We start from the raw sequence: 24,420 nt of genomic DNA, 5'->3' as shown, positions 1-24,420 counted from the left end.
TAGTTCTCAGAACTTAAGCATGTATTTTCTGTTATTCAATTTCTTGTTTAAGTATCAAAAGCACCAAGCTGATAAATATTTACTGTTCCGCTGTCAACAATACCAAAGACACCAGTGAAATTATCAATGTAAAGAAGTGCTAATCTCTTCTTGAAGAAAGAATTCCAAGTGGGCACCAGTTTATCCTGAGTGCACCAAACTGCTCAAAGAATTGCTTTTGCCTCCACTGTACTTACTAGAGTTATCATTTTAAAGGGTCAACTTATTTCCTCTCTCCACCCCAAATTTTGCGTTCTTTCCTCCTGATTTTGTGGAAAACTTCAGTTCACAGCCCTTTCTCATAATTTCCAATTTCTTTCATTATGTACATCTAGGCACCTGAGCAAGACACACTAGAGAACATTGCAGCAACACTTGTTATTAAACTGCCTATTTTTGTTTACTTATATAATTCCTTTTTTTCAATTACACGCTTTCACACTTTGCTGAAATACTTATTTACATGCTACATGTTGAATAAAATTCTCCAGGTCAGCTAGGGAATCGTGAAGAGAATCATTCGTGTCTTGACTTCTGAGAAACTTTCGAAGGGTATCTAAAGCACTCAAAGCCTCATTTTTTGATGGTAAAGGTTGTTCAGCTCCCTGAAATCGATCACCTTCATCCTCATCACCAACAAATGTCCCAGCCTTATCTGAGGCGCTTTCTTTGGCACACATCCTTTCGTTATTTGTGGGCATTTCGTAAGTTACCAAGCCATCATCTAGAGCTGCATATTCCTCCAAAGATAAACCTTCTGGAAACTCCACTCCAGCTGCCTGTGCATGTGCAATCAAATCAAAATCACTTTCAACCGCTGTGTCGTTACCATTTACCTTGGTTTCTAATTTGAATCCTGCTTCATTATAACTTTTTACAATAGTTTCTGCTGTTACTTCCCTCCAGCACAGGTACAACATTTCAATTGCATCAAGAAGAGTCAGCATGAACTCTTTATTACCTTCTACGCAGTCAACAAATCTCTTGATAAGACAGTGCCTATATTTAACCTTCAGACTTCTGATAACCCCTTGTTTTGTAGCGATACATGAAGAAGAGTCTGGAGGAGAGAACACTAATTTGACAGACTTCAGGTTCTTTACTTCTGTGTGAGCTGGGAGAGAATCAACAAGAATAACTACTCGTCGCTGCTGTGCTTGAAATCTGTCATCAAGTTTATGCATCCACTGTTCAAACACTTCCGAAGTCATCCATGCCATATCATTTGCTTCATAATCCACAGGTAGCGACTTCACATCTTTGAAAGAGGGTGGACTTTTGTTTTTTCCTATAACAAGCAAAGGAAGTTTCTCGGAGCCATCCATATTTGTACCCACCACTACGGTTATTCTCTCTTTGCTTAGTTTACCTACAGAACAAGTTTCCCCTTTAAATGCAAATGTGTTATGTGGTAACATCTGATACAACAATCCGGTCTCCTGTATATAAAACATGTTTTTTGGCTGATAATATTTTAAATAATAAGGAAGAACATTTTGGTACCAAACAGTTGGAGCATCCACTGCAGTAGCAGCAGCTGCTTCTACAGGCTGAGCTCTGAAAACTAAACCATACCTTGACTTGAAACGATCGAGCCAGCCATTACTGCATTTAAAATCACTATGTCCAAGCTTCTGGGCAAAATCATTAGCCTTGAGGCGCAACATAGGACCGTTTACCGGCACATTCAAGCACTGAGCAATTCTGTACCACTTCATCAATGCCTCCTCCAGGTCGGTATAAAAAGCAGTCCTTAGTCTTTTTCTTTTAGGATCAAATCGTAAAGATTCAAAGGCTTCCAAAACTTTTTCTTTATTCTTCATAATTGAAGACAAGGAATTCTTCTTTATGCCATACTTGGCTGCGACGTCTGCCTTTTTCTTGCCACTCTCCACAGCACTTATGATGTCAACTTTTTCCTCAATAGATATGCTTTTTTTCCTCCTCACTATGGGTTCGGGCGGAGGACTCCCCGAAGCCTCTGCCATGGTACTGAGCGCCGTCTTCCAGGCACGCACATCCACACCCGGGCGGGCACGCTCCTGCTCTGCCGCTTTCGGCTGCGGGCGCCTTCGATGAGGCCGGTTTTCAAGACCGCACTCTGATCTCACGGGCATGGCACTTGGCAGGGGCTGCAGCAGCCGCCCGATTGCAGCTGGCACACACACGCCAGGGCCGCAAGGCCTAATTCTGCGAACGCCTTGGCTGGGGAGCCGGCTCCACAGACTAGGGCCGCCGCCAACGCTGAGCAGCGGGCCCAGAAGCGCACCTCAGGCCTGACGAGGAGAGAGCCTGCCCGCACACACGCTGACGGCCGGACACGGCCGCCACCACCGCAGTGACCGGTGTACCCCCACACACCCACCCCCGTCACCGTGGTCGCCCCTGAGGGAAGCCGCCGCCTCCCCCCGCCCCGCCAGCGGAGGGGCGTGAGAAGCCCCTCGCCGCCGCCGCCACCTCCCCGCCTCTGGGCACCCCCTCGGCCCCCCCCCCCCCGACCCGGGCCGCCTTTCTAGAGGCCTCCGCCGGGCGGTAGTAAAATACAAGCGCCGGCAGAAGAGGAGGTGCGGGCAGGGCGGGCAGGGCGGGCGCCGCTGCCGGCGGGTGAGGAGCGGCGGCCCCGGCTCTGGTTGCTATGGCTACGGCTCGGCGGGGCAGCGACCATAGACACGCACGCCGCAGCCTAGAGCGGCCGCTGCCCGCCGCACCTCCCCGGCGAGGCCGCCGTCAGCCGCCTTTCCGGCCAAGCGCTTCCGGCCCCTGCTGGTACCGGAGAAGGAAGAGAATAAAGCTAGAGAGGGGGCACCGGCACCGGCGCCGCCCCGCTTTCTCCTTCCCCCCCCTCCCTCCCTCCCTCCCTCCGTCCTGTCCTCCCTCCCCCCTCAGCACGACGCCCCCGGGGCCGCAGCAGCGCCGCCGGCAGGTGAGGGACGGGCCAGGCCGGGGCGAGGCCGAATGCCGGGGCAGGCCTTTGGGCCCTGGGTTCGGGTCGGGCCCGGCCCGGCCCGGCCCAGCCCGGCGCCGGGGTCGCTGCGGCGGGGCGGGGAGGGCCGCATCTCACCTCCCGCTCCGTCCAGTCCTACGTGTCGCACCGCGGGAGCGGCCTCCGCTTCTCCGGCCTCCCTGGTAGCCCGTGGGTGCCGGCAGCGGGCGGCTGGGCCTGTCGGCGGCGTGGGGGGAGCCTGCAGCCCCTAGCGGGGCCCACCTGGGGGGCTGCCCCCGCCCGCTTCGTCCCGCCCGCCGCCCCAGGTGCCGGCGGCTAGACGGGTGCCCTATGCCGTAGGGGTCGGGAGTGCGGTGCGGGTTGGGGTCTGCCCATCTCCTCGCCTGTCTGCGGGGTTCACGGCAGGGTCCCCGCTCCGGGGGGTGGTGGGCACCCGGAGGGGGCGGGCAGAGCCTGAGCTTGGTAGAAGGCGGGTTTCACGAGAGAGGAAGGGAACCTGTTTGTTGGCGGAGGAAGAAAACTCTAGATGCTGCATAAATTTCGTGCCCCTGGGACTTATTCCACGCCCCGACAATTATTTTCTTAAGTGTTCCAATTTGTCTTTTGCAGCTGGCTTACTATTCTTAAAACATGGAAACACACTGGTGTTGTGTGACAAGCAGGTGTTGCATCTGGTATTGTTACAAACTATAAGCAATTCTTCTAGTATTGCTTATAGTACATCTCTGATCTATCGTTTTTAGCTGAAACCCCCTCATAGCCTTTCATGTTGCATAGCCTGAACTGGATGTAGTTTCAGTGTCTAATGTGTGCTTTTTATGCATGGTGGAACCGGTAACAAGTAGTTAGCACTTGCAGTTAGTGGCTTCGTTATCTAAGTGTTGATTCTCTAGAAAAGATAACAGAAGGGTTCTTTTGCAGGGCTGGAGAAGGATGTCATTTGATCAGTGCGACTCCAAAACTGAACGGCTGTCTGAATCATGTATATGTTTATGTGTATATGTATGTACACATAGACAGTTCAAATGTAAGGAATAAGTAATACAGAAGAACATTAGATTGGAAACATTGGAAGCTGAGGCAATATCTTGATCAGCTGCTTCTTTCTGTTTTGGTAGAAGTTGCAACCATAATGGGAGCCCATGTCTTAGCTAATCTGGAGAGGAGCAGAGCATTAAAGCACTTAGGGGCAGGTTGACCTAGAGTAGGGAGCGTGGAAGTTAGTGGCAGCTCTGTTCTCCAGTCCTTATCTCCATCATGTCTTGTAACTTTCAAGCATAATTAGATCTTGCAAGTGGAGCAGCCGAGGAATTCAAGAGCATAAAGAGGAAACTATGGTTTGACTGCAGCAGAAAATGTTTAATACAGTTCTTTAAATTCTTTTTGAAAAGCAATTGATCTTGATCTTGACAAGAATTAGTGATAGTGTTCTTAGAAATTGAAATTAAGAAAATATGCATTAAATCATTATTTTCCACCAGCATTTGTGTTTTCTGCAGTCTTACAAAAACTTTTATTGCTTATCTATGCAGTGCAGTAATGAGATAACAATAAAAGCGTGTAATAAACTTTATTTGGACAGAAGATATCTTGCTTTTACCTATTGGCAATTAATTTAAGAGAAAAACTTAAGTGAAGGAGCTGGTGCATTCTGCTTAGAAAAGCAGATGTAATTGTTGAGAATCCCATGGTTCTTGTTTCTGAGACCATAAGTCATTTACTTAAGTAATGTAACTATGTTAAGAATAAACCCCTTATTCAAAATGAATTTATTGTTGATGATGTTTAATTCATATTTGCATGAATAAGCAAATACGAATTTGCCTTTTTAATGAAAAGTCCATAAGCATGCTCTTACAACCACTAATTATAATTGGTTAAATGTCTCTGAAGTCTTCATCCTAGAGGAAGCTTAGTATGTTGTTTATAAGTTTTTGCTTTGCTTTTTACTTTGCCAGTTGAAGAAATAATATATAAATCCCCAGGACTTAAAAATTGTGCGGTGTTATTTGTGGTGAGCAGAACTTAAAATGACTGAGGTTGTAATCTGATACGCATTTAAGGTGGCTTTGCCATGGGGCGAAGATTCTCAGTCTACTCTGTCTCTTGTATTCTACTCTGGTGCAGTAGTTGTGTGGATTTGCAGAATTGGTCTAGTGGGGAAAAAAAAAAGAAAATCCAGAGGGGCAGGAGTGATGAGGGCAGGGTTTTGGGCTTAAATTCATGTCAGAATATGGATCACGCATGTATTTCCAAGTAGAACATCTCTGAATTGTAATTGCAGCTGATGGTAACAAATGTCCTGGTACACTGAACAGGCACCTAGCATGTTCTAAAGTCGTGGCTGCTTTAATGAAAAAATAATCGATAATGCAGAATTCATACTGTACTGAAGATTAGCAAGCTCTTATAGAGAACATCCCTTTCTCTGACACCTGCAAGAGGAAACCGGGAACTACTGAGATACAAAAGTCTATATGCATTTCTGTAATGGAACCTTAAATATAAGTAATATATGTATGTAAGTGCCATGTTTGCCATAATTTCACATGAATGTCTTAACTTATGAACCTTTGTAAACATGTAGAAAGTTTTCATCCTTACATCTAGCATTTGATGTTTACATCCCCGTTTTTTTTACTATAGAAGCAGTCATCAGGGAATTCTGTAGTTAAACTAGAAAGTGCAGTTAACCTTTTTACAAAAACCACCTTTAATGTACAGTTTTCCCCTTCTCATGTTTTAAAGTTGGTCAGTGTGATCGTGCAGAGCTGTGTTGAAAGTGTTGATACTGCTTGCAGGAAAAGAGTACTATACAAAAAATTGGTGATGGGGGAGGTTGTAACACAAATGGTGAATTAATTTGGATTTTTAAAAATTAATTATTTGTCTTTGCGCAGTGTCTTCTACATGAGTTTGTGAGATGGTTCGTGCCTCTAGATTAGGTCATTAAGAGTTCTTAAGCCTATCAAGAAATTATTTTTGCTGCTTATAGCGTTTAATAGTTTTAAACAGTGTTACCGCAGTATGTAAGTATGTATGTGAGGTACAAACATAACTCCAGGATCACTAATGTGGTAAAACTGAGGTACAGATTGTCTTAACCAAGACTGCACTACAAGATGAATTTAGCTTCTTGTTTAACCAGGAGAGCAAAGAAATCACACTTATTCTTCTAGTCCATAATGGAAATTTTTTATATACTCAGAAATAGGCTGTTGAGCAGGGAGATTGTTTTCAACCACAAGCAGAGTTTGGACAGGACTTTGTGGGAAAACAGCGCCTCTGCTGTACGGTCTTTCATATTCAAAAGAATTATAGAAAATTAAGAAAGTTATATAAAGAAGTTATACTTTCTTAATTACTTTGAAAGGAATTTTGTATTGGTTGGAGAAAAATCCAACTTCATTCAGTGATAGCCCTGAATGAATTGTTTTTCTGGAGAAAATCTCTTATTTTACGTGTTTGGTTTTCCAAAGTAAAGTAATAGGTTATCCAGTGTAATATGATCTAGATGATTCAGTTTCTCAGCCTTTGTGTCCTTATTTTATTTCCTTTGTCATGCAAGCTGCTTACCTTATTAATTATTTGCTTTAATTAAAATGTTTTATAGCTTGGGAAATTGAAATGCAATATAAATATAAATAGTGATCTCTGTAATTTTTCTTCATCTGGTATGTGGCTGAACATGTATAAAATGGTGCAAGACTAAATGAACTGAAGTCATGTGTGATTATATTCAATACTGACAGACTCTGTTTAATTTTTGATGATTGGTTGTCTCCTGCTTTCAAACAGCTGAGTGAATTGCAGTGTCACCTGTAGTTACCAGCTATTTGAAATCAAACTTAGATACTTTTCTTATTTAAACTATGTTAGGTATGTAACTTATCTTTCATGATCACTGTACTCACAGAGCTGATTTCTTGTGCATGTGCTCAGTGTTATCAACTTTCTTTGCCTTTGTAGGTGAGGCTTTTTGAGAATAAAATGAAAGGGATTCTGTTTCTAGTTAGGCATAACAGACTGAACAGCTTACTAGGTTCCAGTGGCTTAGCATCAATATAAACTTGCAACATGTGGATAAATCTCACATCTTAACAAAATTGTGATCTTTGCAATGGTAGGATACAGTCAGTGTATTCTTGCAGGTGACAGTAAATATCAGCTGAAGAACCTTGTTTGACTTCCTGAGTTTTACGTTGCAAGCTTAGCCGTCTGTGTGGGGAAGGTTGCTTTGGCAATGGAAGCTTATGCTAGACTGTATTTCTAATCTTGGTTAGATTTTGGAGAGCTAAAGACCTGATTATCATCAAAAAAGGGAGGTTTCTCTTTGCTTTAGCAGAATAATGTTTTCTGAATGTAAAATAAATGTTTTCTGAAAGCCTACTTAGGTTTCTGTAAGGTGCAACATCCAGCTCCTTTCACATCCATTAATGCATGCCAAACCTATTTTATTTTCAGGTATGTCAGAACACAGCAATGAATCCACAGCACTTGATGAATCTCATCCAGCTGCAGAAGAGGTCCAGTCTGACTCTGAGGTGATTGGGTGATAGTTATATTAGTGTAAAATCAACCAATCCCAGCAACAGTTTCAGACTGCCAAAAATTCTGTTATACATAGCACAGTGAAGTTAGTATGGGGATATGAGTTCATGCACATTATCTTGAATGGGTGGGGTTGGTTTCGAGACACTATTAAGAACAATCCAATTAATTCATAACAAAAGATTACTTCAACCAGTAGTTTATTGCTGTGCTGTGGTATTTCTTTTGGAACTTGAATAGATTTAGGCATGGTAGAGTCTGAAATGTGTAAGTACTGCAGGAAGAAAGGGTTGATATTTAAAAGGCAGCAATCTTTGTGTAACCTCACTATAACAAGGCATTCTGTCTGCTGCTGGAGTGGTGAATTTTTTTTTTCCTGGGAGCAGATACAGCTTTTACCTTCTTTGTGGAGAAGTCTGTGACTTTTTAAAATTATGAAAAAATTCCTAAGGTTCCCAATAATATTTAGTCAATCAGATGTGTTTGGGAGGCTGTTTCAGAAATGTAAAGAGTAAACGTTTCCCTGACTGTTCTAGAGTAAGAATGAAAAAAGGTGATGCTGACTTTATCACTATTAGAGTTTCAGTGCCAGTGAATTGTTTTTAAACTTTTTATAAAAACAGAATAGTGATTCCACAGATATTTAGCGTATCTCCAAATCTGATATTTGTAAACAGAGATATGTGAAGAAAATAGTGATTAAGTTACTAAAGGATGACTATATTTTTTTCTAAATAAAATGTCCAGCAGAAACTTCATGATTTTCTGTAGTGCTTATGTCATTCATGCCTAATACAGAAATACAAATTTAGGAACTTCTTTAGATTTACTTTAGGCTATTCCTACATATGATAAATTTTCTTCTGAGGATTCAATTTCTTTATATACTTAGGTTAAATCAGCTGTGGGCTGCACTTGCGAAAGGGACACTTAATTCAGCAATCATACTCACTGTTTCAACAGAAATAGTGTTGTGGTTTGGTGGTTTAGTTTTCTCTCAGATCGGTAAGCTTACCATGATTGTGTGAGGTTGCAGGAACATGCATCCAGAGATAAAGAGAAATGGCTGCTGGTTTTGACAGTAGCCTACAGTTGGAGTAAGTATTTTGAGATGCTGCACTGCTGAGTAAGCTGATGCTGTGGCTGAGAGCATTCCTTCATTCTCAGTAGTTTCTTACTGCATTATTACCCCCTCTGTTTCATCAGCAGAAGTGTTGGAGCTGTGTGATGAACTGTTTTGGAGAACCAATTTGAGTGGAAAAATTACCCATCCCCTTTTTGGGCATAGGTCACCTTCTTTTAACCTGCAGTGTTTCCGCAATCTTGTTTGCTGTACAAATACATTGTTCTGGCCCAGGAAAGAGGTGGGGGAATGGGGAAAGCTGATGGGGGGAAGAGTTAGGGGTAAAGGGCAGAAAAAAGGGCAAGGACTTGTTCTTGGCAGCAGTGCTAGCTTAGACTGTTGACTAAAATGCAGGCGGTGATTTCTTGTTATGGCTGAGCAAAATTAGCAGTTTATCCCACTTCCAGTTTTCAGCTGCTCATTTCATATCTTTGGTGCTCGTCTGACCTCCTGGCAAACTGAGTCAACTCACTGAAACTGGAAAATTAACCTGGTGAAAAGGTCTATTGCCAGGCTAGTGAGTTCAGTGTGTTTACTGTGCAGTCAGGTGAGTGGTTGGGAAATGGGACACTGTGTGGCTCACAGTAGGGACTGGAAAAGCAGAGCGGTGAAACGTCCTCCTTTCAGCAATGGAAAATGGTGTTTTAGTTCAGATGTAACATGAAACTGAAGTTATCAAGTCATTTTTTTGCTTTCTCTGAACTTGATACATAGGTTTGACTCAAGTAGGAATGCCTAAAAAATAGATTAATTGCTTCTAGGTCATCTTAGATTTCAAAAGTTGTCCAGAGAAGCTGATGAATTTTTGTTTTCTAATACATGTATTTACTAGAGACATGTATGCATATGCGTGAGTGTGTATATCTCTGAATAAATGCATAAACATATATCAATGTACAATATTAGCAAAACTATTTGAGATTCTTGATGAAAAGCATCCAAGCCAAGTATTTGTTTTGCCTTTAATTAAATTTGGAGATGCGGTTTTTGCAATCCCTGCCAAACAAAGTGTATCCCTTATGGTACAGGACTTCCCCTTGACACTGCATTTTCTGACAATTTGCAGAAAGAAGACCGAAAATAGCTATGTTAGCCTATGCTAACATTGCAGTATTGTGCAGGTAGCTGTGACAGGCCAAGCAATTTGAAAAATACCTCACTTTACCATGTCAAGTAGCAGTTTAGTTCCTAGCAGTCTTGGAGTTAAGCAGATGCGAGATTTGAGCAAGCTTAAGAAGCTCGAGCTATTGGACAGGTACGGCAGGTAACTAGAACGTTTGATCTAACGGTGTTGTATAGCAGCTCCGTGCGAGGAGCAAGGAGTTGGACTCAGTGATCCTTATGGGTCCCTTCCAACTCGAGATATTCTATATTCTATGAAATTAAACAAATTACTGTTTTAAAAGTACTCTTAAAATAAACAGAGACCTTTTGGTGTGCTTCAATATTTTCATTTACTTAAAGGCTACAAGTTTTGAGTTTGTTCTGTTGTATGAAGAATGACCCAAAAAAAAGCTGTTCTGTATTCTAGTTGTGTTTGAAGACTGGACCATATGGAGAATTTGGTGTGCTAGACCAATGTGAATATATGGCATGTGAGCTACTCCTTCCCAGTGCTGAAAGAAGGCACTTACTGGTTCCTAAATGAGAGGAATTGATGGGGTAAGTTAGTGTGTTATAAAGTCACTTTTTCTTGAATTTATAGCACACTGACTTTTTCTTAAATTATTTGAAATCTGTTCTCCATGTATTTAGAATTTTTTCAAAAGCTGTGCCTAAATGTTTAGCTTCTCATTTTAGAGAAGTGTTTCATAAAGCACTATTTTTGAAAGAGCAGCTTTCAATTCAGTTTTGCTAAGTTAGTTGCAGAGAAAGTCTTGATCCTCAAAAGGGGAAAATGTATCACCTCAGATGGTATTTTATGGGTGTACATCCACGGACCATAGTTCACACATACGGTTATTAGAGTAGCTTGTCCTTTACCTTTTTCTTTCTCTTCTCCGTATGGGTAAAAGGCAGCATTTACTCAGAACTTGATGGACTTCTGGTGGTGTTTTATGCTGCTAATTGAAGAAGCTTATTAAATTTTCAGAAATGTAAATCAGATTTTATAGATACCAAATAAAGTTTGAGTAGTGAGCTCTGCTTCAAAAGACCAACAGTGGTGAAGTCTCAGTAATTCAGAATCTTTGGAAGAAGTTATGGTAACATAGCTTTGAAAGCGATCTGGAGTGAGAGGAGCGTGTTTATTGGACCCCACAGACAGTGACTAGTTAGAAAAAAAACTTGGGAGGCCTCAAAGCTTACTAAGGAAATCAAACTCACTAATGTAAACGAAGTGGTGATAGGTAAAAGTGGGGGACATATTAGCAATGGGGTATGACAGAAGATGTTGCTAGTTAAGAATGATGCAGGTGATCCTGAGTCAGTACCAGTAAAATCTTTGTGTTACATGGATATCCTGTGAAAGCTTCACGTGTGGTTGGAGAAGCTGCTGGTACATCAGCCTGATCTCAGACTGGGCCTCTTCCTGACCCTTTGACTGAAAAGAGCTGGTTCAGTTTGATGATGTAGGAGCTTTACAGGAAGAAAGCACCTATTCTCAAGTACCCATTGATGGTGTACCATGTCTTGCCAGTCTTGTACAGGTGCATGGACTGGTTTGAAGACTTTAGACAACTTTTATGTAAGTAATTGAACAAACACTGCTTTGGTTGTGTGTTGATTTCTCTACTGTTTGCGCTTTAGTTGACTAATGAAGCTGTCTTGCAGAGTTAGGGGTAGCTTTTTGGGAGGGCCGAAACTTTCAGTTTCTCTTAGTTTTGGAGAGTGTTAGGGTGCCATTCCCTTTTCAGGTGCTTGTAAACGATGTGCATTTCTTCTGGAAATGTCTCTTCTAGGTTATACCTTAGGTCATTCTTGAAAGCAGTGGTTTCACAGCTGCTGCTACTGTTCATAACGCAGCTGCATTTTGAAATTAACTTTGGTTCTTGAATTGCATTAGGGCTTTTAAGTTCTTGTTTCTGCATTTCACTTTAGATTTACTGCTGTTGACTGAATGAGAGTTGCATACCAACAGTTTAGTCAGAAGGTGGCACTATATTATGATAAAATAAGAAGCAAGTTAAACTATTTAAAGTTTGGAATCATTACTTTTCTTTTTCTAACACATGATTAAACTCATTGCACTTCTCTAATATTTCTTGCTTATCGTTAGCTAGTACAATTTTTTTTTTAGTCAAGCTCACCTTTTTTATAGTTTGAGATACATAAACTACTCTAAGGGTCAAATGTGCATAGAAAATATTTGTCTGGCCCCATATGTCTCATTTGTGTCTGACACCCCCCCATCCCCCATATCAATGGGTTAAATTTTAGTGTTTCTTTTCTCTTAGATCTCGAAGCTTTAAATTACTTCTGTCTGAGCTGTGCTAGCATATTAATGTGATTTGGGTATGTGATTAAATGAATGTATACAGACCTAGTATATCAGATTATTACCAATAGGAGTTTAAAATAAAATCAACTGTTATGAAACCTGTACGTCAAGTATTTTCATATAGATCACTCTATGGAAATTTAAGACAAATGCTAACCTGTTTCTTCTTGTACTATAGGAAGGTGCAATGGCTCAAGAGTCTCCCAAAAATTCAGCAGCAGAAATTCCTGTGACTAGCAATGGACAGCTGGAAGATTCTCACGAGCATAGCTTTAACAGGGTAAGAATTTTCTTTGCTGTCTAACAAGGTACCATTATCAGAAATGCTAAAGTTACAATGCAATGCATAGCAGACTTCACTTGACATAGTTTTCTAGAGCTTTAATGGGAAAAACTCCTTTGAAGCTCATAAATTATTGTTAAAGCTGACATAACATAATGTGATTCCACATTGCAGTAACCTTTTTGTATAAAAGGCATGTTAGTAGTGGCAAATATTTCTGAACAAGAAACAGTGTAAAGAATTGGGTGCTCTGTAATGCACAGTCAAGTGTATATGCTTCTACATTCTTGTCTGTGATCCTTGAGGATACTGATTTTTAATCTGACAATTTTATTCATAAAACAGGACAACAAGCATTTTTAAAATATGAGACTTAACAAGTCGTGTGAATTCAGGCTACCAAATCCTAAATTTTTTTATGAAGAAGGATCAAATTGTTCAAGGCAAGCTACTTCTAAGGGGTATTAACTTTGGAGGCAACATGCCTGAAAGTAAAGATAGTCATGTTCTGATTTGAAGTTGTAAACAGGAGAGAAGTAATTTTTCTTGTGTTGAAACTGAAAAATTACTACTGTATTGCTGTATGCTATATAGATGAAATTATCAGAATCCATCTTATTTTTTGTATGTTGAAAAAAAGTTATACTTCCATAATCATCTGTATCCAATTTTGAGTTCTTTCCCTTAACCTTGATATATTTTACTATCTGTTCGTCTTGTGTTTGGCTGTCCAGCAGAGGGTGCTATGGTATAGTTTATGGAATTTGGGGTTGGTTTTCTTTACTTTTATTTTTATTTTGCTTTTCAGTTGGAAATATGAAGCCTAGTTAATTATCCACATGTATTTGATATCTGTTGAGACTTAGATTTTAAGGAAATCTCTAAGCGTTAACAGTCCCATGCTGACTTGCAGTGCAGGATTATTTCTAAAAGAAATACTGAGCAGAACTTCAACATTTTATTCTGTCCTACTAAAATGCTGATTAGAGGGGGGAACCTTCATAAGTTTAAAAACAAATTACATGTACATCCTGTATATTGGTAAAATAAGCATCTATCTAATTTTGTCTTCTGATTTTAGCTTTAATGGAAAAACTTCTTCAAAGCTGATAAACTATTGTTAAAGTTGACTAAAAAACCAAAGCAGATACTGCACATTGCAATAACTTTTTTGTATGAAAGATATATTAGTAGTGGCAATTTTTTTTCTGAATGTTAAATAGTGTAAAGTATTGGGTGCTCTGTAATGTACAATCAAGTGTATACATTTCTAATTATTGATTCTAAGCCTTGAGGATACTGATTTTTAATCCAGCAATTTTATTCATAAAACAGGAAAACAGGCATTTAAATATATATTAAAAGTATAATTTTAAACATGTATTTATTATATTATCATTATAAATAAAATGTTATTTAAATATGGAAAAATATGTATTTTTTAAAATATTAAAAAATAAAATACATCCTGAAAACAACATCTGAGACCATTTGACTATGATTGCAGGGTAGCTGTATAGTGAGCATGGCTGTCAAAAAAAGTATAAAACTTTATGAGATGGAAATGCATCCATATTAGAGCTCCTGTTAAAAAATACTGCACTTATTACTGGGCATTTTTTCTACTTCTGCTGAAAGGGCCATGATTTTTTTTTTATGAATAGCGCTGCAATGAGGGAAGGCTTATGTTTCTTAAGATTTGTCATTCAACTAAGATCTACCAGTAACATAATGTAAAAATTAGGATGATGTTTAATGAAATAAAGTTAAAACTAAATTTCAATAAAGATGTACCTATGTTTAGGGGGGACAACAAAAATACACCTTGAAGTGGTAATGAATTTGGGTTCACCTGGAAGTAGAGAAACAGATTTACTATTTTTTAAGCCTGATGACCTTGATGCTGTTGTGACTTGACTGCTGTCTAAGTTCTCTTTTCCTTACGTAATAATTGCTTCTTCAGTGTAGTGCATCCAATACTTATTTATTAGTTACAGTAAATGGAACTTGCACTCTTGTTGACTGGGTTAGAGCCCTTGTTCAGTCAAAATATAATCATTTTCTATGGAATGTTGAAATGTTAAAGTAGTTTTTGTCTTTGGCCATATACAAAAGTTGAAGTAGGTTTTTGCTGGCATGCTAATTATTTTGCTGGCTTGGAGTCAACTATATTTCAAAACTTCCACAAAAATGGGTCAAATATTTGGTTGAGTTGCAGAAAATTTATACTATGCAAGCATAGTTGACTTTGCTGCTGTAATTATTTTCACAATGCTTATTCTGAGATCAATGAAGATGAAGTGCACTTCAAATATTTTTTTGAACTGTCTTGCACAAGTTAACACCTGTCTGTGTGACCTAAACTCAGAATAAGTGATAATCGGGGCTTGTTATAAACAAAACAAAGAAAACAAACTTCTTGGAATTAACATCTAGGTCTGTTTACTAATCTGTTAGTCTCAAATTCTAATATTTAGCTTCTATTCATCTTGCTTTGTGTTTGTTATTTCTAATGCTTAATGCTATGCTTTCTCTTTTTTTCCTTGCCAGGTAATTTTTTGTTTTAACCTAAAGCAATATGCATTGCATCACAGAATTTCTGTGCCAACTTTTCAGGGGTCTTTTTTCCTATTGACTTACGGAAATGACAAGCCAAGTACTGACTTCTAGGAGGTCGCTTAAGAAAGGGACAAGAAACCATTACCACTTTAAGTTGTAATGTTACCACAGTGCTTGGTAAGAGTATGTGACCACAGTAGAGTTTAGAGTACTCAAACTCCATTATACTGATTTCAATTACGCCTTGTTGGGAAGCTAGGGAACAAGGTTATTTTAGTTTCTTGTTTTCTTGTTGTTATGATCAGGGAACCGTTCATCTAGATGTTGTACAATTCAGATGTAAACAATAAAACATCATTTATCCTGCATTTTTTATTTGGTCTTGTGCAGCTATTTTGCGACAAACACTTGACTGAGTAAAGAGGTAGTTGTACAACCTTTTCTTCATGGTTCTTTAATTACAAAACTAAACTTTCTTCTAGACTCGCATTCTATTTAGCATTTCCATCAGACCTCATCCATAAGCTGCTCAGGCATGAAAATGCACATTTATTTTCCACCAAATGCAGTATTTGTATGTACTCAAGCATGAGAAGTATTTCATTTTGCAAGGCAATGCAGTGCAAATGTATTTACCTGGAAATGGCAAGTAGGGTTGCTCCTTCTTTGAAGAAAAAAAGCCATTAGTTTTGCAGAACATCAGACAGCATAGATTGCCATAATATCACTTCAGAAGGAAGCATATTAGTTCCAGTCTTGTGGGAATGTGATATAGCACTACTTGATGCATCTTCTTGGTTCCTTTTTTTTTAAGAAAAAGAATGAAAAGCATATTTATAAAGTAACTTAAATGTTTGCCTAACTGTAAAGTCTCATTCAGAAATATGCTGCTACATTCTAATTCTGTCTTGTTTGTAATAATAAGAGATGCCTGTGGAATTCTGACAAGTTTTGTCCTGCCTGTATGATGGATGGGAACTTTTTTTAACTAAAAGAGAGTGCAGCTTCAGTCATCATTGGATGAAATATCTAATGTCCTTTCATTACGAAAAAGCTTGACCCAGTGCTTTTCAGCTCTCCAAGCTCTGTTGGAACTCAGTTAAGCTTTAAGAACTTGGTGTATAGAACTGTTTGCCAATGTTTGGATGTTTGTTAGTCTGTCTTAATAACAGAGGACTTCAGCATTTCCTAATCAAACATGTTTTTCTTACTACTTTGTACAAGAAAACTCAACATATAAGAAAGCCTTGCCGGTTTATATTCTTCACTAGTTTATTTCACTTATCCCTGACTTCTAGAACACAGTTTTCCTCCCATGCTATTATAATTATGTGATTAGAATAGTGGTGTTTTAACATCACTGAGGGGATTGGGAGCTGAGGACTGTGGGAAGGAGTGAGGAAGTATATTATTCCTAATTCAATAACATGCCATATAGTGTGAAAGCTGCATAGGAATAAATTAAATTAATCAAAAAGCCGTTTGGACTGCCTGTAAAGGTATTCAGGCAGCTGTAAGCTATTTGTTATGTTTAAACTATTGTACAAAATCTGTATGAAGTTTTTATCAGTCTTAGTCTATGAAATTGTTGTTCCAATTGTTTCCTTTCATTTTCAGTATAGACTCTCTTCTCCTGGCTGTTTTTGTACTCTTATGGGGACAAAACCGTTATTAAACATGTGTATATAATACCAATAATAAACTTTAGGCTGCAAAAGATAAATTAACTTTGTTGTGAGTCTTCAATTTATCTTATTAGAATTAAGAAATAAGCTCTGGGATCTGATGAATCTGAGTGCATGTGTTCAGTATCTTGTTCTGTAATTCTATTGCAAAACTGCACAAATAGATAAGGTCAATTCTTTTTTGTCTTTTGCCTTCTGAAAAAAATGCCAGCCTTGTCACTCCCATTCTACCTGAAACATCTGAGTTCATCTCTCAGGTTTTGCTATGTTGACTGGCATAGTTAGATTTTACTTTGGGCAATTATATTTTAATTAATGTAGACTGATTTAAAATATATTTCTGTGTGTCAGTTCTAGAAAACTGTTTTTAGGAGATGAAACAAAAAAGACCAGTTTTTCTTTTTGTTGCCAAGTGGTCTGCTTCATACAGTTTTAAAAACCAAAAATATGAATGTTAATGATAAGAGTAGAAGGGAAACTAATTTAAAACTGGATTGTAGTATGACATTAGGTAAGTCAAAAGGGATGTAGTAGAAGAAAGGGTCTTCTGAGTGAAGAGCAACGTATTGGAGAACAGAAGAAATGTGTCAGTCCATGTTGTTTGCCACTTCAGCATAGATTAAAGTCTTCAGCTCTCCTCCCGTTTATTTTTGTGCTTGAATTTATATTGGTGTGAGTATCTAGTGGCTTAATTCATGGAAAACAGGAGCCAAGTGATACAATACACAAATTAGGGTAAGAAGTTAAAGCTCAGACCCAGTTATCTTACTGGATAGATGTTATGTCTATCTATGTAACATTTTGTTTCATGGGACTTGTAATCTTTAAAACTTTGAACTGTGAACTTTACAATAAGATATGTTGCAAATTTTTCCTGAAGGTAACTTGAGTAGTTTTATTTAAAATGTCATCCATCATTAAAAAATAAACGAGCATGTGATTGTTCCCAGTTTAGTTGCTCCACTTTTAATGGACTCCTTGAACTATCTAATAATGTAGAGGTTTTAAAATACCTTTATTCAAGGTAAAGGCAAGTAAAACCGTATCTGTTAAACTTACTGTTGGTACTAAGCAAAAGATAATGCTTAGTCATGCATTAATAATGGACTGACATAACTAAGAAGTTAATACAACTAATACTTGCTCCTTAGTTTCGAGCAAGCTTGTACTGAGTGAGCTGGTTTCGACTGGTGGAGAAACAATACAGTTCTGGTATCTTTCCTCTCTTCATTTTAGATTATTATGGATGGGAAGTATCTTTTTGGAAATAGTCTTGTAATTCAGCCAACGTTTCTTCATGAAGATGCAGTGAGTGACTGCTGTGTCTACTGTCTCAACAGAATTGATATGTCAAAAATTCATACTGGTTCATCTGGATGATCTGTATAATAAATTGATGAATATCCCTGTTAGTCACGTAAATAAGGCTAACCTTACTAAAATGTTTAGTTTAATATGGTGATTTGAACTAATTAAAATGGGATTTTAACAAAGGGTTAAAGTGGTTTAAATGCTCTATACAATATAGGTTTGCACTGTCTTGACTAGACCTAATTAAGCTGGTGCAGCTGTTCTGTGTACCTGTATTTCATGCTTTTGCTTCTTTGAGCCTTTAGCATGCTAAATGGCTGAGAATGGGATAGGTAATCCAACCTTTTGACTTCTTGGGAATCTTCTGATATGTAGGGGTTTTATACCTCTAGCTCTGGGTCGCAGTGAAGTTACAATATTAAAATACTTCTGCTAGATGATAATTGCATAAACATGCAATGGTTTTCAGCCTCATACAATTGAAAATTATGAATGAAGCATCTTTTTTTTTTTTGTGATGGTGATCCCTTAACAGATTTGTTGTTTTGAAATGTATCAACAAATTTTGATGAATTCTAAAGACTTGATTTCCCTTTTACGAAGAAGGGGGGGAATCACTTATGAGTTTGAAAGCAGATCTTCTGATCATCAAAATCTTCCTCTTAGCTAGAAGAGCAATATGTAGTCAAAATATAATCACCTTATGGTAGTACGGGAATCTGTCCTTACTTCCCATGTTGTAACAGCAAACCTACATTTGGTGGGAACAAAAATGCAAGTGATTTATGTTGCCTTCTTACCACTCCAAAATCTCCTTAAGTACTGTCATACCTTCTCTTAAATGTGAAGTTTTGTGCATGTCTTTTCGTACTCTAAGGCTGTTTCTAAATTATCCTTCTTTGTAAATTGTTGAAGGGATAAATTGCTTTGTCAGAATGATTACAGATTTTTGGGTAGCTTTTTTGTTTATCAACACTTGTGTAAAAAATAAAAAAGCAAGCACAGTCGGTTGCAAGAATGACATGTTAAAAATTGAAGTTTACATGCAGAAGTGTGTCTCCATTGAACAGTAATTTTCATGTTTATAAACAACAAAAAGGTAGTGTTTTGATGATCACTGACTTTTTGATGACAATTCTGATCATGTATAAATCAACAAATGGTAAATCTTTCTTTTAAATTCATATGCAAGGATATCTTTCTTCAGCAGGATATATTTCAACTGGTTAATATAGGTGTTTAAAAACAGGTGTGAATGCAGTTCTTTACACTGAACTTTGCCTTTTTGCTAATGAAAAAAGTGTAGATATCTTCAAACAAATATGTGTTTGTGTACATATACGTACATATGTATATATTTATGTAAAAAAAACCTGATGGGTATATATGCACAATTGTAGATCTTAAGAATTTTCATGATCCAAATATCAGGTTTTTATTTAAGAGAAGGATGTGTTGTAATATTCTGATTTATTTAACTCTGTAGTTTGTTCAGCCTGTGTTTACCTTCAAATTAGAATTAAGTTGAATGTACAGAGGTAGTACAATTGCTTAAGTTTAGATATAAACTTTTGTCTTTACAAAGCAGATGTTCTGCATTTTAACCTTAAATACAGATGATTGCTTAGATTCCTATTGCAAACATGCTTAAGCAGGTTAGCTGTCTACATTTGTTTGGCTACAGATTCAGATATTTCTGAAAACTATACAACGTGCCAAGGTGCCTTCAGGAAGAAAAAAATTGATGCCGTGTCCTTTTTGTTAAATCAGTGCATCTTCTCCTCTGCAATCTGGTTATCCTTTTTCAAGTCTCTCTGCTTTTTCAGCTCCTAGTGACTTGCTACATTTTGAGTTAAATGGACTCTGTCTATTAGCTAAACTAAGTTGAAGCAAAGGCTTTCCAGAATACCACCAACTGCGAGTACTTAAATGGAAGCACCAATGTTAAGTCAGTTGTGAAGACTGAAAACAGTATGTATCCAATGTTGTGATATGCTTAATTTGTGAGATCAGGTTCTGCATGTGACTACTATTTGTTGTTCATGCTGTTTATTTTTCCTTTTTTTTTTTTTTGGTATAATGCTTCAGATATACACAAATATAGCATAATCTGTTATTAAATAGCTAGTTCATGTGAGTGAAAGTATGGCTATAGGAATTGGTTACTCTGACTGCAGTAACATCCTGGGTTTTCGATGTCAACAAGGTTTCTGTTCTGCTGAAATTCATATGTTTGTAGCTCTTCCGTTTTTCCTCCTCCCAGGAGTTTGTCTTAAACTAAGGGCAACTACCTAAATCTGTGGGGACATGATCCAAAGCCACTTCTTGGCATTCTGAGCCTCTAGGCAGTATCATTCTTATGTGCTAGCTTGCTTCTGGTTTGTGGATTGAGCGACTACAGTAATATGTTAAACATGGATTGGATTTTAAAGGTTGTGTTTTCTTTGTAATCAGAAGCATTGCATGTGTCATGAATAGTTACTGCACATGTCCAGACACTGACATCTTAAAGCTATGTATAGTTTTTCTCTGCAAATTTCACTATTGCTCCTCTATACTTTTTCATCTTTTTTGCCTCTCTATGGAAGCAGAGGGGATGCAAAAGAGTACCTGACTCCAGAAACTGCCAGTTTTCCAATTTCTTGATGCTTAATTTTTTGTAAGTGTATTTTACCTTTTTGCTTTCACTTCCAGAGTAGCTTTTCACCCACTTTTTACGAATTAGTTGTTTTAAATTGCTTTGAATACCTGAACTTTTTTTAAAGCACTAAGTATATTCCATAACACCAGAGGCTTAAACTTCAATCAGATGGCTGGACGTATAGTCCAGGAAACCTTTGGGAGCTATTTGTAGAGATGGGTAAGATAGCAAAAATGGACAGTAGGATGGTATGTGAATTATGGTGTATGAATTCATAGTTCAGTAATAGGCCTGTATTGGGTTTCTGTGAAGACTTCAGATGCCTGAAAGTTGATTGTAGTAGTTAATCTAGCTCTCAGAAGTTATACAAGGTGATCTCAGGCAATTTTAAATCAATGAGTTTCAAAAGCAAACAGAAGTAAATGGCAACTTTGTTCTGTGAGCACTTGTGATGTAGAGTAAGTGCTCAGAAGGAAGTTGTTGAAGTGATGCCTTTCTGGATGTTTCTCCCATGTCAAATATTAGAGATTTCATGTGCTATTTGTAGAAATTAAGGATGCTGTGACTTTTAAAGCTATTTCTTGCTTAGAGTGAAATATTTTTTGTTTTATCTTTAACATTATGATAGTTGCTTCCACATCTTTCGTTTGTAAAATGTTGTCTGCTCTTAGTCTTAGATCATTCTGTACCCCTTGTTGTCTGCTCTTAGTCTTAGATCGTTCTGTACCCCTGTCAGTTTTTAACTGGAAACATTATTAAACTGATATGGTTGCTTGAACCAGCTTCAGACCACATAACATGATGTTGCAGGCCACATTTTGGTAACTGCTGCTCTAAGAGATGGCATTTGAGTTGTTCATCAATATAAAAAAAAATCTAGAACAAATACACAGGCTATACTTGCAGTGTTTCTCATTCACTTATGTTTTATTTGTGCATCGCAGTAGAATGCTGTGACACCAGCGAAGACATTCCAGGCTAAAGGCACAATTGCCTGTGTAAGAGCTGCTGAAATTGCATTATAATACTTTTGAGTCACTTTTATCTTTTTTTAAACATTAACTTTCCATTTTTATTCAAATATTTCCAAGGACTTGAAACGTGCGTTGCCAGTTGGACTTGGACTTTCTGAAACCAAAATAACGTCTCATGGCTTTGACAGCACCAAAGAGGGAGTTGTTGAGGCAGGACCATTTCCAGGTAAAGGTAACTGCTTTTTTGTCTTTATTTCTCAATTTAAAAATCTTCAGGCATATTTTTGTATGGTCAGGAATACAATGTTCTGTAGCTGCTTTGAGCATTTTGGTGTAAATGTACAGATTGAGATGTGCATTAGTGACAACCTGTTTATCTTCTCTGGTAGCTGGGTTGTTAAAATAGAGTATATATGCTACACTTGTTGTATCTGTCAAGGGACTAGTGGAAACTACTTAGTGTTAAATTGGTCTGCCTTTACAGGAAGGGTAGTCCTTGAGCACCTTGAAATGGTGTCAGACTGAAGAATTTTACTACTATATTGCACTGAAGTTTTCTTTAAATGTTGTAGGTATTGTTCTGATTTGAAACATAGCTGGAGAGTTATTTATTTCTTGATACACAGTTCAGTTACCTGGAGCAGATTAATGAGTGGAATTCTTCTTTGTTGCCCCTGAGACTTGTCTCTCCTTTTTTTGTTATAGTGCATATATTACTTTAATGTATTGTTGTTAGGAGTCATAATGCTTTGGGTCTCTTTTTCCAGGTACTACCTAATGAAAAAGTATCTGTTCTCATATTTTCTCAGCACAGAGTTGCAGTTGTTTATAGCAGAAGAATTTTATTAATTAATATTTAATTCACTATGCAAGTATTAATCTATGTTTTAGAGAATCTAAGCTAGTATTAAACAATGAGAAATACCAGGAGATAAACAAGCCAGTAACATCAGTGTTTCCCATCTATCTAAAAACAAGAGTGCCACGATATAGTATGTGAAAGTGATATTTTAATGAATTATGTAACTTCGACAATTTTTGAATTTGAAAGGTTTGAAGTGATCTCAAATGAGCAGCTGTGAAAATAAGTCTCTTTGTAGTCATAGATTTAATTTACGTTTTGCTTCATTTCCTGTTCGGTAAAATTCTGTACTTATGAAAACAGTGATTTACATGCTGTACTTTACATATATTACAAAGTGAATGCTGTGGTTTCTTTAAGTCTTTGAAATTAGCAAATTATCTAGCTAAAAACTGGGCAGATGGCAAACTGCTCACCATTCTTGCCTTTTTGTATTCTATTAGCAGGATAACTGTTGCAGCTGTTAAGTGCATTAGCCTGTAAGGGAAAAAGTGTCTAAGATGTGTTTCAAGCTGCACTAATATGTTTGAAATCCAAATGTTCTGTAGAAAGTTATGTATACAAATGATGAACTTTGGACATGTAACTTTTAACACTTTAGATATCGCAGTTTTCCTCCAAGTATATTTTCTTCAGATTTTTCCTAATGCTCTAACCAAATCAGAGAGAGAGAAGTGGTAGAAACTAAGGCTTCTTATGAAACTATGGACAAAAGTAGAATGATTGCCCTGTTTCTAAAAATTCTATTTTCTGTTTGAGTGTCCTTATTAGGGCTTCATTTTTTAATGCAAAGTAAACAATACTGGAGGGGAACAGTTTTTAGGATTTGGGGGATGTTGAATGATGAAGAATGCATAAGGCTGCATTAACACTCTGTCAAATGATAAGGATTTTTTTAACTGCTTGTCTTGGCTCACTTGCTGAAGTGATTCAGTCTTTAGGCCTTTAGCAGGATCTTGCAGGCAAACTTTTATGCCTGGATGAATCCAGTTGCAGCTCTTATGCAATGTATTGCTACAGAAGGACACAGCAAGTGTGCTATCTTTCCATCTCGTCTTTTCTGTGCAATTGGATCCAAATCATTGAATTCACGTACCCCATGTTAGTAGTGCTGTGTAGTATGTTTAAAAGGCAAAAGCTGGTTGTTGATTCAGTTACGTTGAGTGATATTTTTGGTGTTACTGATGACTAAATTTTGTTGAAACTGCTAAAGTTTAGGTTTGATTTCCTTTCCCCCCAGCACACTGTCAGCCCTGAAGATTCTCAGAATTTCTCAGCAAAAGCAATGAAAGCTCCCCCCCAATATGATGGTTACTCATCACTACAGAGAAGAAGCTAATTTGTTTGTTTGGGTTTTAAATCCTGAAAATTTCATAAGAATGCCACTTCACATTTTTGTGATATGAAAGAGTGGCAAAGCTCTGAAAAGCATAATCCTAAAACAGCGTAGAGAACACAAACGGTGCAGGTCATTTAAAGCTGGGTTTGTTTTTTTTTAAAGAGAACAAGCAAGTGCTGTAAAATCTTTCTTTTGGGAAGGAGATTACACACCTTAACAGCTAATGGCTCATATGATCTTCTGGATAGCTTATTGCTGTGTGTTTACACAGACTTAGGAGCAGATGTTAATCAAGTATATCTGAAATTGGCACAGATTTCGGAGCTTACTTCACCCCTTAATGCTGTGAGTACCATTCAGTGACAGTGCAGAATGAAATCTACCTAGGCCTGAAAAAGGAGGTTTCAGTTGTGGAAGCTGTATGTAACAATCTTTGATGGAATTTTCTGTTGATAGTGTATACTTTACTGATGAAGCTGTCGGTTGTATTTTGATTACTCTTACAAAAATAAAAAAAGTTTGGCATCATGACCTAGAGAAAAAGATTAAATCATGAAAACTTGGAGTAGTTCACATGAACAGCTGCACCTCTTAAAAAGCATTTCCATCAGAAATTCCAGCAACTTTTCTGTGAATGCTTCTATTTAGTGTGTTGCTGAAGCAAATGTTC

The 24,420-nt window shown here is 38.0% G+C and overlaps 2 protein-coding genes across 7 annotated transcripts in view; one reads left to right on the top strand and one right to left on the bottom strand.

Moving 5' to 3' along the window:
* Positions 1-494: 494 nt before the first annotated feature.
* Positions 495-2,156, bottom strand: TIGD4 (tigger transposable element derived 4). The gene has a single exon (XM_050895601.1). The coding sequence runs from the start codon at positions 2,154-2,156 to the stop codon at positions 495-497; it is 1,662 nt and encodes a 553-aa protein (XP_050751558.1).
* Positions 2,157-2,904: 748 nt separating this feature from the next.
* ARFIP1 (ADP ribosylation factor interacting protein 1) overlaps positions 2,905-24,420 on the top strand; it is a 43,900-nt gene continuing 22,384 nt past the window's right edge. For 3 of the 6 annotated variants that reach the window (XM_050896352.1, XM_050896350.1, XM_050896348.1), the window contains exons 1-4: positions 2,905-2,962; positions 7,448-7,527; positions 12,275-12,376; positions 21,667-21,781. In XM_050896352.1, the coding sequence (XP_050752309.1) occupies positions 7,450-7,527; positions 12,275-12,376; positions 21,667-21,781 (295 nt within the window). In that variant the 5' untranslated portion in view covers positions 2,905-2,962; positions 7,448-7,449. The remainder of the gene's footprint in view (positions 2,963-7,447; positions 7,528-12,274; positions 12,377-21,666; positions 21,782-24,420) is intronic. The other 3 variants (XM_050896354.1, XM_050896349.1, XM_050896351.1) reach the window with 2 other exon arrangements.

Source organism: Gymnogyps californianus, chromosome 4 (genome assembly GCF_018139145.2).
Source record: "Gymnogyps californianus isolate 813 chromosome 4, ASM1813914v2, whole genome shotgun sequence".
Taxonomy (NCBI): Eukaryota; Metazoa; Chordata; class Aves; order Accipitriformes; family Cathartidae; genus Gymnogyps; species Gymnogyps californianus.
Note: the sequence above shows the minus strand (reverse complement) of the source record. Positions and strands in the feature narration are given on the sequence as shown.

What these genes read in the sequence shown, in the direction of transcription:
- TIGD4 (XM_050895601.1), bottom strand. Translation starts at nt 2,156, where the DNA reads ATGCCCGTGAGATCAGAGTGCGGTCTTGAAAACCGGCCTCATCGAAGG.